The sequence below is a fragment of the Biomphalaria glabrata genome, chromosome 3, assembly GCF_947242115.1.
Source record: "Biomphalaria glabrata chromosome 3, xgBioGlab47.1, whole genome shotgun sequence".
Taxonomy (NCBI): domain Eukaryota; kingdom Metazoa; phylum Mollusca; class Gastropoda; family Planorbidae; genus Biomphalaria; species Biomphalaria glabrata.
The window spans coordinates 51,269,913-51,286,149 of NC_074713.1; the positions used below are offsets into that span (position 1 = coordinate 51,269,913).

The following is a 16,237-nucleotide window of genomic DNA, read 5'->3' on the forward strand; positions in this document are numbered from 1 at the left end:
GAAAATTATTTTTAGGTTAGGCCTACATGTTTTAGTTTTTTTTTTCTAGAAATAACATAAAACAAGGTTACAAGATAGTTTGTGTGGAAACACAAACTCAAATTGGCCCTCGAAGTGGTCCACTCAGGCAGAAGCTATGAAATACAAAATATCAAAGACCACAACCCATACAAAAAGAAAAGACGTGCGAGTCGAGAGTGTTGCATATAGGCCTACTATTGAATTGTTTGTACTTTTACAAGTCAACACTCTGGCTGGCAAAAAGGAAGAACTCAATACTGTGAAGAGACGAAACTTGAGCTGGTTTGGTCATACTGTAAGACATGACTCATTATCAAAAGTCGTTCTTCAAGGTACAGTGGAGGGAGCACGAAGAAAGGGTCGTCCAAAAAAAACAACAACATCTGGCTGGATAACATAAAAGAAAGGACCGGCCTCTCTTTTGATAAGATATCCTACTAAGAACAGCTGCTGACCTATAAAAGTGGAGTGATTTTGTTAGATCAACTATCACAGCAACCCCTACGACGAAAGTCAATGGGCAGGTGAGAGAGAGAGAGATCATTATTATTATTACATTGTAACTATTTATATTGTTAAATATCTTATTAAACTGATTGTTAACAATATATGGTTTAGTGTGAGCCGTGCCTAACTGATTATGTTATTGAATAATCATCTAATTGTAATGGTTGTGCTAATGCCAATCTCGTATTCAATGCCTCAAGAAAGAAGCCTTTCTCTTTGGTTAAGTGTCTGAATACGTTTTGTCAATTGTACAGTGCACTCAACTTGTGCAATATAGAACGCTGCTTACCAAATGTTGTTTAACAATATTATATCAATGTCTTCGATTCCCATGATAATGGAAGGACGCGCGAAGTGATTCACATGACTACGCAAAACCCAGTTGCGACTTGCATATTTTTTTCGCAATTTGTGCAGACAAAGCCGTTGTCCGCCAGCGGGCTTATACATTTTCTTTTCATCTTCTGCGCATGTCTTTAATAAAGACTTTTCTTTTGGTTTCAAGTGTGTGACCCGCGGCCTTTGTGAGCGCATTCTGTCTCTTTCATAGCCCATCTTCTGCCAGCTACATACATTCCTCTATGCCAGTTAGGACGAAATGGAGCCTATCACGAATGATCTCTATAGCGCTTACGAGGTACACCCTGTTGCGCCTTTGGCGTGAGCCTAGGTCATCTCCCATGTGGGATAAATGTCGGACCCAGAGCAGCTGTCGAATGTTGGGCCTAATGAGTGCTTTTATACTTTCACACCGCTTTCCAGCAGAACATAGTTATTTGTAATGAAGTCTTGTAGTCTAGAACTAGATCTAAATTAGTTTTATTAGGAAAGAAGCTATTGACAATTGACATCCACTTTATTTTTACATAATGAAAACACTTTGAATGAAAACAAATTGTGTTTCTCGGAACAGTTCAACGAACTATTAGAGTAATTAACTACAAAGTAAGCAGGGATCGTAGACATAATATATTTTATGTCTATGGCAGTAATCTGCAAAATTCTCCTATATCTGATGTGCGAAATATTCCTGTAATGGAAAGTTTGAGAAATACTGACCTAGATTTTAAATTTACTTGTCTAGATCTGAACTGTATATTTTTTTTTATATAGGCCTGTGATTTCAGCAGACAGCGGGAAGTATGGACACCTACCTAAGACTTAGACCTAAACAAACTAGATCTAGATCTAAATCGACCTAAATCTTTATTATATCTATCTTCTTATCTTATAATTATATAATACAGACGTTACTTCAAAAAAACGCGTACGCGTCATGCATATTAACCAATTACTTAAATTCTACCAAGTCACTGGTTTTCCTGGCTAGCTCAAGTGAAGTGTCGAAGTGAGCCTAAGACTAAGTCCTCAAGTCTCAAGCAACCCAGCCCATTGTCTTTTATGAGCCCATTCCAATGAATAAATTCAATAAAAAAATATTCCAAGCTCTGTTGTCTTTTATGAGCCCATTCCAATGAATAAATTCAATAAAAAATTATTCCAAGCTCTAGGGTCTAGACTGTAGTAGATCAAGATATAGATTTAATAGATCTAGATCACATTATTCATTATTTGATTCCAGACACCATTATAATTTATTTCCAACAGTCTTTATATTTTGGCATCAATAAACTCATATTTTAATTCTATATTAATAGTAACTAAATTTTAAGATCCACAGTCATAGCCCCTCACATGAAATCATTAAGATGTTTTCAAATTATGCATAAATACGAACACAAAAAATAAAAATATGAACTCACTTATTCTACCAAGATTAGGTCTATGCGAACTTTTATACTTATTTTATGATTGCATGATTAGATGTGTGTTGAATATTTGTGTTTTTTGTTTATAAATTTCTAATACAGATGATCTTTTTTAGTATAGGACAGGCTAGGATGGCCATTCTTGCCTAATTAGCTGAATCTTCTATTCTCTCTATAAGATATAAATTTAGATCTATCTAGTAGGTCTAGATCTAGGCATTTAACTTCATTCAATGTATCAAGCTCACTCCAAACATTTGCCTATTTATTCTCTATAAAAAACAAACAAATATAATATAAGATCATTAACATTGATGTCCAAAACTGGCTGTTTGAAATAAATTTTGGTAAGAAAATCGTAATTTAATACAAACACCCTATTAATTTTTTTTTTGTATGGAATCAAACAATTTGGCTTATGAATCAAATAAATCAGCTCCAAAAACAGAATAAATATTGCCGGGCTCATTAGCATAGACTTAGCCAACTAGTCTTAACCCTTAGGAAGAGGTAAAGTCATCCTGGTAACATAGGAAAAAACAACAACCTGACTTACACATTTGAAATTCTTTTTTCTTACATAAAAAACAACTAAATGGAAGGAAATTGGGTCAGAATCATTGGAAAATGGGCAAGCACATTATACAGTGCGCTAGTTTCATATTAAATATCAAAATAAAGACTTAATGACCACAAAAACAGTGAATGTTTGAATTCATGTAATGTCCGGATTAAATTAACTACTCTAGATCATCTAGTCTAGAGTACAGTCTAGATCTTGTAAATACTGCATAATTCCTCATTATGAATGATTATGATTATCTTCAGACTCGAAGACAAGCTTTATTTATATTATTATTAAGTCATGTAGATCTAAATCTGTATCTGTTCTCATGCTCAGTCTCATCTACTAGAATCTAGTGACTATGTATTAGACTATCTATACTATAAATCTAGAATCTTATCTTTCTTATCTTCTTATCTTATATAATACAGACGTTACTTCAAAAAAGAAGATGATTACGTCCTACGCGTCATGCATTTAGTCATGCATATTAACCAATGACTTAAATTCTGCCAAGTCACTGGTTTTCCTGGCTAGCTCAGGCAACCCATTCCATGCTCTAATAGCACTAGGGAAGAAGGAGTATTTGTACAAATTTGTCCTAGCATATGGGACGAGGAATGTGCCTTTATCTTTGTGTCTTTCAGAGTATTTTATTAAATTTTGTTTTTGTATTTGAAGATTATGGTTCAGTGTTTTATGTATGATTGCTACTTTACTTTTGAGCCTTCTGTCCTGAAGGCTTTCTAAATTTAGTGATTTTACTAAAGGTGTTACTCTAGTCAAATGTGAATATTCGTTTGTTATGAATCGCACTGCTCTATTTTGTGTCTGTTCCAGTTTCTTAATGTTTTCTTGAGTTGAGGGGTCCCAAACGGAGGATGCATATTCTATTATTGGCCTAACCAAGGTTAAATAACATTTTAGTTTTATGTTCTTATTTGATTTATAGAAATTTCTTTTAATAAATCCTAATGCTTTGTTTGATTTTTTTGTAGTTTCATCAATATGTGGATTCCATGATAGTTTTTCATTTATTATAACACCTAGGTATTTTGCGTTTTTAGTCTGTGTTACTGGTTTGCCATGAATAAGATAAGTGGAATTAATTTGTTTTAGTTTTTTTGTTACTCTTAACAACTGACATTTTTCTGGGTGGAAAGACATGCTCCAATTTGATTCCCATTTCTGTAATTCATCTAATTCTCTTTGTAAAATATATGTGTCTTGTGTTGTTTTTATTGTTCTATATATTATGCAATCGTCTGCAAATAATCTGACTTTTGTTCCTGAAGTAATGCAATTTGGTAAATCATTTATGTAAATTAAAAATAGTAGTGGACCCAAGACTGTTCCTTGAGGTACGCCTGAGTTTACTGTTATCGGTGTTGATTTAGAGCCATTTATTATTACAGTTTGTTCTCTCCCTATCAGAAAATCTTTAATCCACTGATGCAGTGGACCATTAATGCCGAAATATTTTAATTTTTTAAGCAAACTATGGTGGTGAACTTTGTCAAAAGCCTTAGAAAAATCTAGTAAGATAGCATCTATTTGTTCACTATTATCTAAACCTTTTGAAAAATCATCAATTAGTCCTATTAGTTGTGTTTCACATGATCTATATTTCCTAAAGCCATGTTGGTATGGTGTGAGGACATTATGTTTGTCTAAGTGGTTTATGATGTTGCTACATATTATGTGTTCTAGGATTTTACATGTGATGCTGGTAAGTGATACTGGTCTGTAGTTTCCTGGGTCAGATTTTTCTCCTTTTTTAAATAGGGGGGTGACATTAGCTTCTTTCCAGTCCTTTGGTACTCTGCCCTGGTTAAGTGAAGCCTGAAAGAGTATTTTGAACACTGGGGCTAGCTCATTACTTAGTTCTTTGAGTAATCTAGCTGGAATACCATCAGGTCCAGAAGCTTTATTTGGTTTGGTGTTGGCTAATAGTTTTTGAATTCCATTTTCTTGTACTACTATATCATCTATGTTGTCTACTTGGTTCAAATTCAGTAATATGTCTTTGTCTCCTGGGGCTGAGAATGCTGATGCAAAGTATTTGTTTAGGATGTTTGCTTTAGTTTCATTATCATTATGTATTATGTTATGTTCATCTTTTAATGGCGCTACGCCTGTTGTTTCCATTTTCTTAGACTTAATGTATGACCATAGGTTTTTGTTGTTATCTTTAGATATTACATTGTTTATGTATTCACTCTGCAGCTGTCTGCTTACTTTTTGGGTTAAGTGTTTAATTTTTATATACTTTTTGTAAACTCTTTCTGCATTAGTTTCTTTAAATTTCCTATATAGGTTTTCCTTCTGTTTACAAAGCTTCTTTAGTTTATTATTAAACCAGCATTTATTTATTTTGTTTGATGTGTATTTAGTTGGTATATGATTTTCTATAATGCTTTTAAGATGGTTTTTAATGAAATTCCAGAGGTCATCGACTGGTTGGTTAATGTCTTTTTCTAATAAGAATGTTTGTTGAAAGTTTAATGCAGCTTGGTGTAGTTGTGTTAGGTTACATTTATTCCAGAGTAAGATTTTTCTTTTGGGTTTTGTATTGGCTACTGCTTTTATCTGACTGTGTATTTTTATGATCTCATGGTCTGATAGACCAGGGATAATATCATAATCAACTACTAATCCAGGTCTGTTGGTTAAGAAGAGATCTAATGTGTTGTTTAATCTAGTTGGCTTTTTAATGATTTGATCTAAACTTAGGTTGTGTAAAGTTTCTATGAAAAGCTCATTTATGTCCTTAAGGTTTTGGTGTTTATCTATGGTTAGTGTTTTCCAATTTATATCCAAAAAACTGCATTTTTATTTGTCTCTTTAAGTGTAGTAATCTGATTACATAGTTCCTGCATGTATTCTAAACTAGAATTTGGTGGTCTGTAAATGCTGCCTATTATTAGGGATGTTGAGGTGGTATTAATTTTACAAAATGTTGATTCTATATTTTTTGAGTTGAATCTTGAGTCTAGATTCTAGATCTATTGCGAATAAAACTTTTTATAAAGATACTCTGCTTCCCACAGTCATCACACAGCACAGTCATTGAAATACATTATAATATAAAATTATATTTGACTGAAGTCACTAGATCTAGATTCTAGAGTAACAACATAAAATGATTTTAGATGGCATAAAAAGTGATCAGTGACATTTCATTGGCATATATTTAATTATAATTTAATCTTTAGATCTAGATCTTCTCTAAGTCGTCTAAGTAGAGTCTAGTCAGAAATGCTGGCAGAGAAAGCTCTAGACTTGATTCGTGAACTCAAGAGAACTTCTGGGGGAACATTACCGCCCTTCAATGTAAGTCTTAATTTTAGATTTAGAGTCTAAGTATCTTTAGAAACTTTATACATGTATATGTTTTAATCATCTTCCTTTTACATTTACTTTTAAAAAAACAAAGCTAGATTTCTAGATGTGGATTCTGTATTTAGATTTCTACATTTTTATGTAGATTTCTAGATGTGAATTCTGTATATAGACTTCTATAAATTTTTTAATGTAGATTTCTAGATGTGGATTCTGTATTTAGATTATACTGTGGGAAGCATGTTCGAGGGGGTAAGTATGCTTGAACTTGGCTTGGCTTAGATACCTACGAAGGGGGCTCGAGGTTCGGCACCCTACTAGAGCAGAGTTTTGTTTACTGAGCCTAAAGGCAGCATGAAAAAATTTCTCTCAGATACCCCCCCTCTTCCCACTGGTCCACAAATGAGATTGGACCTTAGCACTCTGAGCATGCTATAAGCATGAAAGTAGTGCTATATAACATTTTTAAGTTATAATGTATTTATTTTATTTATATAGTATGGCAATCTGAGCACTAAAAATAAAAATAAACTCCAGAGAATCCTAAAAGCTGCTGGTAAAGTCATTGGCAAAAAAAAAAAACCCTTTTGGGCAGCTGTTTGAGACAAACATCCTTAAAAAAGCTAAAAAGATTCTAGAAATAAAAAAATCACCCTTTGGGCCAGGATTTTGTGATTTTACCCTCACAAAAGAGATAGCAGACACAGATAGCAAAGACAAACAGACAGAAAAAACTCTTTTGTTCCTCTGGAAATCAAATCATTAAATAGAAACAATCTGATATAAACTTTTCACATGTAAATTATGAGTGAGTCATGTGAATGTACAATTTTTTATTTTTTTTTTATAGTTAAAATGTTTTGTCTGGTGTAATGCACAAACTGTAAGACAAATTTCCATACGGACAATAAAGAATATTATTATTATTATTAATGTAGATTTCTAGATGTGGATTCTGTATATAGACTTCTATACATTTTGTTTATGTAGGAGGACAAGATTCGTCAAGTCCTAGAAGAAGTGCAAACATTATTTGAACAGAATAGAGATACAGCGTAAGATTTGACATTTTGTGTTTTGCTGTAAATATATCCACATATATATATATGGATGGCTGGATTAAGTTTTGAAAATAATTTATTAATATGTAAAATAATAAATGATACTTTTACAAAAAAAAAAGATCATTAAAATTGTATATGACAAGTAGTGGTGTGTTCTGTGTGAAAATGCCTTCTGCATTACATTTGTGTGTAGTCAAGCAAAGCAATTTTAAGCTTCAAATATAAGCCATTTTCCATTTAATTTTTTTCAATTCCTCTGTTGTTGTTGTTTTTTTTTCTATTTAAGAATTATTAGTTCGAATTATTTAATACAAAATTTATAACCCATTTGTCTCCTGACTTGACATAAATTTGACTTAATCAGATTTCAGTCAGTAATACATTACTTTAGAAATTTTATAATAAGAATGTAATAGATTATATTTGTGAATTGCAATTTGTTTCTTAAAAACAATTTTTAGGAGATTCATATTATGATGTTGTTTGGCTTTTGTTATTGTTCTAATATTGCATTATTATAACTTTTTTTTATTACTTATTTTTTCACTGCAGTAAGTACGCAGCTGAAGGACAGCATGATGTGTTGGCAGCCATACAGCTCAGACATGCAGGAATACAGAGAAACAAACGATGCCTGCTAGCTTATTTGTATGTGGTAACTTTAAATTTTACTTTGGATTTTATAGTAATTATAAAACTCCCTCAAATGATTAAAAAACAAAATCAAGCCTTTTCAATTTTTTAAAAATTAATGCTTAATATTCACCAAAAAAAAAAGTTTCTTTATGATGTCTTAAAGCTATTTTTGTGTGTTTGTATTCAATATTTTGTCAGCTTTACACACATCCGTAACTATGACATTCTGGAGCTATGGGGATTTTATTAGTCTCTATAAAGAAGTTCATACATTTATTTATACACTTATATATTGCCTACATTAATTTTTGTAATTTTAATGTGAATTGTTGTGTTGTTTCCCACAAAGCTCTTATTGGCGGTATCATTGGTCATACTTCTGGTCAGTGCTATCCATTGTTCTCCAGAACATTGAATGCCAAACCTAATTTTTTTAAGTAGGAGAGATTGTTCTTAAATAAGGCTTAATTATATTTTTTAAACATGTCCATTATTTGACTTAGCCTTTTATTCCAAATTATTTGTTGGTGTATTAGCTATAAATTAAAAAATCTTTTTTTCTCTCATAGGTATAATCGTTTGGAAAATATTCGTCGAATGAGGTGGGAGTTTGGCAGTGTACTTCCAGCGGATGTGAAGTATAACATGTGTGAGCATGAGGTTAGAGGCTAATTAGTTCAGTTTTAATTGGTAGGACTGAGAGAAATATATTTGTTTTATTTAATTATGTTCTCTTATAATTGACTTTATATATATTTCAGGTCCAGTGGTTCAATCAGTATAACAGACTATTGGCAAACTATATGAGGTCTATTGGAGAAAGTGGTGGGCTGGATTTAACCCAAGACATGAAGCCACCTAAAAGTCTTTATGTTCTGGTAATCTATTTAGTAGCATAACAGTATTTTTTAAAGAAAGATCTACAATAGATAGTTGAAGAATTTGAAGACCTTTAGATTACTTGCACTGGAGTATTTATTTTTTGTTGTTCAATGTATAGTTGTTGGCTATCTTTATCATTGAATGCTGAAAATTGCTCTGATCTTGGTGTGACAATGATTTCAATTTGCTTACCAGTTTTACATTGTACTAAAACTTCCGTAAAAAAAAGTCTGTAAAAAATATGTTTTATGACTAAGGATAAATTTACAATTGTCATATGGTTCACACAATGATCACATTTTTTACCATCCCAAACAAATTTCTGATACCCATTTAAAATTAGAAATTCAAACTACCAACTACAAGTGGTATTCACACTTGAGATTTCAGATCCAAGCGTGGGAAGCCAAGCACATAAAATTTGACCCCAAAATACACAAAGTGGCAGCCTATTTGTTCCAGGCAATACATGATCCACCTAGATACATACAAATGTGGGAAGATCTTAAGTTTTGTGTTACTGTTGAAAAAAAGTCAAGGAGTTTCTTATTCAATATTTTTTCATACAATTGAGGCCCAATAAGTAGAAACTATATATAATGTTCTTATTAACATTCTTGTTTGAGCAGGTGAGATGTCTGATGGATCATGGAGAGTTTGAAACACAAGATGGGACAGTGATTCTGTTGAAGAAAAACAGCCAGGTAAATAAACATTTAGTAGTTATTGATCTTTACTAACAATTAAAAATATTTCTTTGATAATTAGAATAAAGCTCGAGTAGGTGCTTTGAAGGCGCGGTAGCTGAGTGGTAAAGCGCTGGGCTTCTGAACCAGGACTACTGGGTTCGAATCCTGATTTTACAGTCCACCCAGCTCTAATGGGTACCTGACATTAGTAGTTGGGGAAAAGTACAGGCGGTTGGTCGTGGTGCTGGCCAAATGACACCCTCGTTAACCAAAGGCCGCAGAAACAGATGACCTTTACATCATCTGCCCCTTATATCGCAAGGTCTGAAAAAGGGAACTTTACTTTATAAGTAGGTGTTAGATATTTCAATCTAGACCTCTAACAAATAGCTTTTTTTCTTCTACAAAGTGGGGAAGCACTCTTAAAGTAGAGATATGAAAGTGGCAGTAGGGGTTATTGTCATGGTCTGTCTTTAGGTCTATTGTTTTGACAAAAGATGAAGGTTTGGGGTCAAAGTGAGTTTTTTTTTTCTAGATGAAGGCTAACTTGTTTAAGTAATATGAACTCTAATAGGGTTTTAAAGTTTTCATTGGCCAACGTTTATTGAGCAGGGTGTCGTGTGGGCAGCACAACGACCAACACTTATTTACTTGAATATGTTCGTCATTTTTTAAAGTGTATTCTAGAATCTGACATTTGGATATTATTATTTATTTTATTCATTTATTGATAAGTACATTAAATTAAAATTTGATACCCAAAGGAAAGCCCTTGTTGAAGACAGACGCAGAAAACTGAAAGAAAACTTAAATAGACCACCGGCGGATAGTGATGGGAACTAAACTAAATTTTTTTAGTTAAACTAAAACTAAGTTTGAACTAAAAAAAAGTAATTAAACTTTTAGTTAATCACAAATTGAAAAAATTAGTTAAACTAAACTAAGAAACTTTAGTTAAACTTTTACTAACTATTTTGACCTTTTTTAAGGACGAAACAGCCAAAAATGAAAAATATAAACAACAACCAATCTCTTTAGCAAAATGTAATAAACATTTATTTGTGCACATGAAAAAAGATTTAAATGTCTTTATGGGATAGATGTAGATCTTATAAGTAATCTAGAATTTTCTAGATATATCTAGATCTAATCTAGACTCTTATTCTAGAATAGTAGAATCTCTAAACTTATAGAGATCTATAATCTATATTATTGACTTATAATTTTAAATTTACATTTAGATCTAAGACTACTAAGAGTTAGACTCTACTTAAGACTAAGAGACTAAAATAATTAAATATAGACTATTATGACTATAGATCTAATAGTAGTAATAGACTAATACTAATAGTAATAGACTAGACCGTCACTAGACGTCATTAGACTCTTAACTTTAGATCTATCTAGTAAAAAGTTTTTAAATAAAAAGAGTCGACATTTCTTTTAGATCTATAGTAAAGCAAAATTCTTTGCCTGCAGCTATACAGGAACACACTGGTGTTTAATAAAAAGCAGCAAAATGTAGATCTATAGAAGCAAGGAATTATCAGGATTTATCAAGCAGCGAAACTTGCTAGAAATATAATGAACACGTGTATTTTTTTTAAAAGGCGGGAATAGCGGCCATTATAGGGTAATGGTCAAAAGGCTTTCTAGTGACCTGTGCACCCTCTAGTTTATTCTCCTCTCTATCATTCATTATTAGTGATGGGCAAAAGTTAACTAAAAAGTTGAAAACTTTTAGTTTAACTAAAAAAAATTAGTTAAGGCCAAAGTTTAATTAAAAAAAAATAGTTTAGTTAAAATTACATATATCTAAATATTTATTGGTATGACCGTATGTATGTTAAAAAAGTTTGTAAAATTTGTAATTAAACTTTTTAGTTTGTAACTAAAAAAAATTAATTAAACTAGGATTTTAACTAAACTATTTTTTTTAATTAAACTTTGGCCTTAACTAAATTTTTTTAGTTAAACTAAAAGTTAGCAACTTTTTAGTTAACTTTTGCCCATCACTACCGGCGGACAACAGCTTTGTCTGCATTAGATGCATAAAAATATGCTAGTCACAACTGGGTTTGCATAGTCATGTGAAAACACTGCACTCAGCTATAATCTTCAGAATCAAAGACATTGCCATTATTATATTAACATAGCAATTATTTTTTCTACACTGAATACTGCTCTATCACAACTCTGATTTTGTTTTGACAGCATTACTTGATGAGGTCAGAATGTGAACATTTGATTCGTCAGGGAGTTCTGGAACATATAGTACAGTGAGCTAGCTTGTGGTCTGTTTATATTGGGACCATGGGGGGTGCTACTGACAATGTGTTCTATCACACCAGAATACATCACAAACATTTGGAGTTTCTTTAAAGAAAAGATTCAGTTCATCAATCTTCAAGTCATAGGAATATCTGGTTCTGGCTTGTTTGTGATGTGTTCTATCTGATATAAGTTGAACTTGAAGTCTACTTTGACCTTCTTTACATTACTGATAAATCAGAGGAGCTGTGAGGAAATGTTTAAAAACTGTTTATAGTACCAAGCACTTCTACTAAACACAAGTTTTTTGCTGCATGTTTCAAAGCATGTTATATTTTTAAATAATTTATATCAATATTTTGTTTCATTTACATTTTCAGTAGGTATTGTTAATCAAATATCAATTTTTACTTCTACTGAACTAAATTAGCCCTTTTTTTTAAAAAATGTGTCATTCAAGACAATATACCAAGTCATAAATAAAGGAAATAGTCAAGCTGTATGGTCATTTGTTTTTCAAAATCCTTCTTTGGTGTAGTGCAAGTGGGCTTAGCTCAGAAAGAAACTAGACTGTTTCTGTTAGTGGACTGTCTTGGGGAGAATAGTCCACTAGTGTGCAGTGTTCTAAAATCAGTGTTGATGGTTCAATAATTTTTAGTCTTCAAAAGTAAACAACACAATCAAGACTTTACTTTTCAACATGGTATATACACTTCTGTTGTATGTGTTAAATAATAATTTGACTTCTAGCTGTCAGAGAAAATGATTTATGCAAGTTTCAAAAACATTGCTTTATCAAATTATTGTTTTCAGTGTTACACAGTACTAAGCCATGACAGATTTATGGTCCTATATTTTGATGGCATGTTATTTGTACATTATGTCACTTTGATGTCTGAATAAATGTTATGACCATGAGTTGCTTAGCAGTTCCTACAGTGTTTGGAAATGAAAATACTAAAACATACTTGATCATTGTCTTTCTCTTCTCCTTTGAAATAGTAGATTGGAGAAAAGTTTTAGAATTGTCAAAAAAACATTGTAATTAAGATTTTTAAAAAAAGACAAACTAAAATTGGATTTTTCAGGTAATCGGTGGCACGGGCAAATTTTGAGGTAAATAAAGTTGCAGTTTATTTCCATCACCAAGGAAATGTTTTTGGTCGTGCCTAGTAACTTCTATTAGAAAAGCTTAGAATCACATTATTAATGGTGAGATTTCTAAAAATCAGTTCAACAAATGTTAAGTCATTAGTTAGTTTGAAAACTTGTAGAGGATGAAACATTATATTTATCCCATCATATAGTACATAAGTTGAAGACTTTAAAGAGAATATTGTCAATTTTTCAATGCTTTAAGTTATGTAATATCTGCCAAACATTTTTAAAAGCATTTTCCTTGTCAAAGGGAGTCCCTCAACTAAACTTTTTAGCTTTTAAATTTAAGAAACAAAAAGACTTTAAAAAACAAACACTCAAAAAAACTTAGAAACCATTTGTTTATTCATTGTTAAGTTTATATTAGATCTTAAAAAAAAAATCAACAGTACGTGTTTTGTTGAATTCTAACATGTACATAATGATACTTATGGCATTGATGGTAATAGTGAGACATAATCAAATCCCAATGATTAGACTGAAACAATATTGACAATGTTCTAGTTTTAAAAGCTCAAGAAATGAAACTTTTCCCCTCCCCTCCTATTATATACATACATGGTGGTCAAAGGTCACAATGTGTTAGCAAAAGCTTCACTCAACTCTGTACATTTTACACATAAAGGAATGTTTTGACATTTCAACTTTTACCTTGAATACAATCTTCTTGCACTGGCTTGCCATCTCTTTCAGTACATTGGATAAATAAATAAATATATTATCTACTGAAGCATAATGAAAATTTGCATACAAGAATGAATCCAGTTTTTGAGTGAACTAAATGGTAAGAGGGATGGACCGGCAATGTACACAATCAAAATATTTATAACGGAAACAATTTAGTTTTCCTGACACATCAGTAGAAAGGCAAAAAAAATTGCATACAAATCAAAGTTTGGGTTCGTTTCACCTATTAACCAACACACAACAGAAAATAGTGAGACAAGGCACAATGCAATAGTGAAATGTCACAATGTGTTGGACTGTTCTGTCACAATGTGTTGGACTGCGTCCTACACTGAACTATAACAGTTCAAGTCATGGATATAGCTTTTAAAACATTTCAAACTCAAAGCGCAAGAGAAAACAAATTTTAGTTTGAAGATTATCACAGAGTATTTTTATTTTTAAGTAGATATACATTGCATGATTACAATGGAGAATTTTTAGATAATTTTATTTTTTGTTAACACAAATTCATACTGAATCTAAACACTGAATAGAATTTCAAAATATTAGGTTTGCAATGAAAAGAGCATATGTTTATACCGCAGAAATGTGAAAAAAGAAAAAAATGAAATGCCCTATGACCATTGGTTCGTTTGAAGTTTAACTATATATATATATATATATATATTTAGTCTTAAGCGAATTTTGTGCGGCAAGATTAGTATTAGTAGGATCACAACGAGGCAATTAGGAAGACAACCCTTCACAAAAGAAAGACAACTGGCCTCAATGTGTGAAATAATCACAAAACATAATTAAGAAAACAAAAATAGAGCCACAACCTTGGCAATTTTATAGACAAGCTCTCACAACCTTTTAACTAGACTTAACTTTCATGCAACAAGTCATATTAATGTTAATTCAATGCTATAGAAAATGTTAACACTGTGTTTTTTATCCCTGACACTTGGGCATCTTTCTTCCTTGAGTTAAGTCCCACAAATTTTGCAAGACATAAGATTCTTATTAATTAAAAAAAAAAAGCACAATTAAACTTTGATAATGAGTAGACAAAAAAAGGCATCCTAGCTAAAACTTGACAACATAAATTTAGTGGTTGATGGGAAGGGTGTAGGTCACTTCTCACATATTGCACATTGAAGAGAACTATCCATTCAGCAGATAAGACTTTGAGGTTCAACAGAACAAATATGGCTGCCAGCATGGCAGTATTGCAGAAGATTCAACAAAGATATCTTCATATTTGAAGAGTTCTATTATACAGAACATTCTAAAAACTAACACCATTTGTGCAGGTGATATGTTAACAATCAACAGAAAGCAGTAAGTGTGACAGGAGGAAACATCACAAAGACTGGACTGACAGATCTATTTTGTATACAAAACACTGCATGCAACTTGCCCACAGACCTTGACATTGGGCCTACTTACTGCTTTGTTAATACATCAAATGTTCACCATAAAAAAATTTGATTTTTCTACATGGTCAGTTCATTTAAGTTTTACAATAAATTATTTGATTAAAAAAAAATAACTTTTAATAAAGAACAAAAAATATTCTAAAAATAAAAAAAAAATTGTACTAAAGTAACATTTATAGGAGACATTGAAAAATGTGAGGCATGGTGGATAAGCTGTTAAGCACTTGGCTGATGAAATGAGGTTTTGAGCTCAAATCTAGGTGGAGTTTAGGATTTTTTTCTGAACATCCCTCAGTCCACCCAGTTTTCAATGAGTTTTCAACCTTGCCTGGGCGAAGTAAAAGTAGGTCAGGCTTATGTTGACCACAGGACACCCTCATAAGTCTACTGTCTTAAGAACATGGCATCATCTGCCCCTAAGTTTAAACCAAGCTTTATTTTTTAATGAAGAAAAAAATGCATCTGAACAGGTGGGAGATTTTGTCAAACAAACGTTGGCAGCAAACAACTTGCTATTAGCATTAATCAGTTTTAAGAATACAATAAAGAGTCAGTGTCTATACCGTAGGATTTGAACACACTCGTTATACAGAAAGCATCCCTCGCACAACTCAGCTCTCATCCACCTTAGCTTTGATCATTTTCAGGATGCTGAGACTAAGTTCTTGAGACAGTTGAGACATGAGCGGCTGGAGCATGTCCTTGGTCGCAGTCAGCAGGGTCATCTGATTGTCCTGGCCTGACGGCTCATCCTGGCTGGACGAACCTGCAACTGAACTGCTGGCCAGCTGATCAGTCCCAGCCCCAGATGTCTTTGCTGATGCTCCCACATGGAATGTTGGATGTTGTGTTGGTTGAGGTGGATTGGAACTGGCAGCTTTTGAAGCTAACTCTGTGAAAACTTGAAGAGTTTCTTGAAATAATTCCCCTAACAAAACCAGCATCTGGTTAGCATCTTCATCTGTTCTTTCTTCAACCTGAAAAGTCAATCAACTTTAAAATACAATCACTAGAATCAAGATTTAATAATATAAACAAAAAATGTTTAAAACTTGTTATCTTTCTTCAAGTATCATCTTTCTAAATTTTGTAAAAAATTGTTAAAAAATGTATTGCTATACAACTTGGAGATTAAAACCAGATTTGACTAGATTTTAGAACAACGCCATGATTAGTCAAAATCCAGATATAATCTTAATAGATATAAACATTATTTTGGTGC

At 32.2% G+C, this 16,237-nt stretch overlaps 2 protein-coding genes across 8 annotated transcripts in view; one reads left to right on the plus strand and one right to left on the minus strand.

The window, feature by feature from the left end:
* Positions 1 to 1,642: 1,642 nt before the first annotated feature.
* Positions 1,643 to 12,713, plus strand: LOC106055446 (DNA replication complex GINS protein PSF1-like). 3 transcript variants are annotated; one of them, XM_056022555.1, is made up of 8 exons: positions 1,643 to 1,668; positions 6,078 to 6,195; positions 7,195 to 7,259; positions 7,821 to 7,916; positions 8,474 to 8,564; positions 8,666 to 8,782; positions 9,416 to 9,490; positions 11,690 to 12,713. In XM_056022555.1, exons 2-8 carry the CDS (start codon positions 6,121 to 6,123, stop codon positions 11,756 to 11,758), a joined length of 588 nt encoding a protein of 195 aa, XP_055878530.1. In that variant the 5' UTR covers positions 1,643 to 1,668; positions 6,078 to 6,120; the 3' UTR covers positions 11,759 to 12,713. The 3 variants fall into 3 exon arrangements, with proteins under 3 accessions (XP_055878530.1, XP_055878529.1, XP_055878532.1); XM_056022554.1 differs by lacking the exon at positions 1,643 to 1,668 and adding an exon at positions 1,797 to 1,876; XM_056022557.1 differs by lacking the exon at positions 1,643 to 1,668 and adding an exon at positions 3,749 to 3,772.
* Positions 12,714 to 13,226: 513 nt separating this feature from the next.
* The window catches only part of LOC106055447 (mitogen-activated protein kinase-binding protein 1-like), a 70,971-nt gene continuing 67,960 nt past the window's right edge, over positions 13,227 to 16,237 (minus strand). For all 5 annotated transcript variants that reach the window (XM_056022552.1, XM_056022551.1, XM_056022553.1 and 2 more), the window contains one exon: positions 13,227 to 15,992. In XM_056022552.1, the coding sequence (XP_055878527.1) occupies positions 15,627 to 15,992 (366 nt within the window). In that variant the 3' untranslated portion in view covers positions 13,227 to 15,626. The remainder of the gene's footprint in view (positions 15,993 to 16,237) is intronic.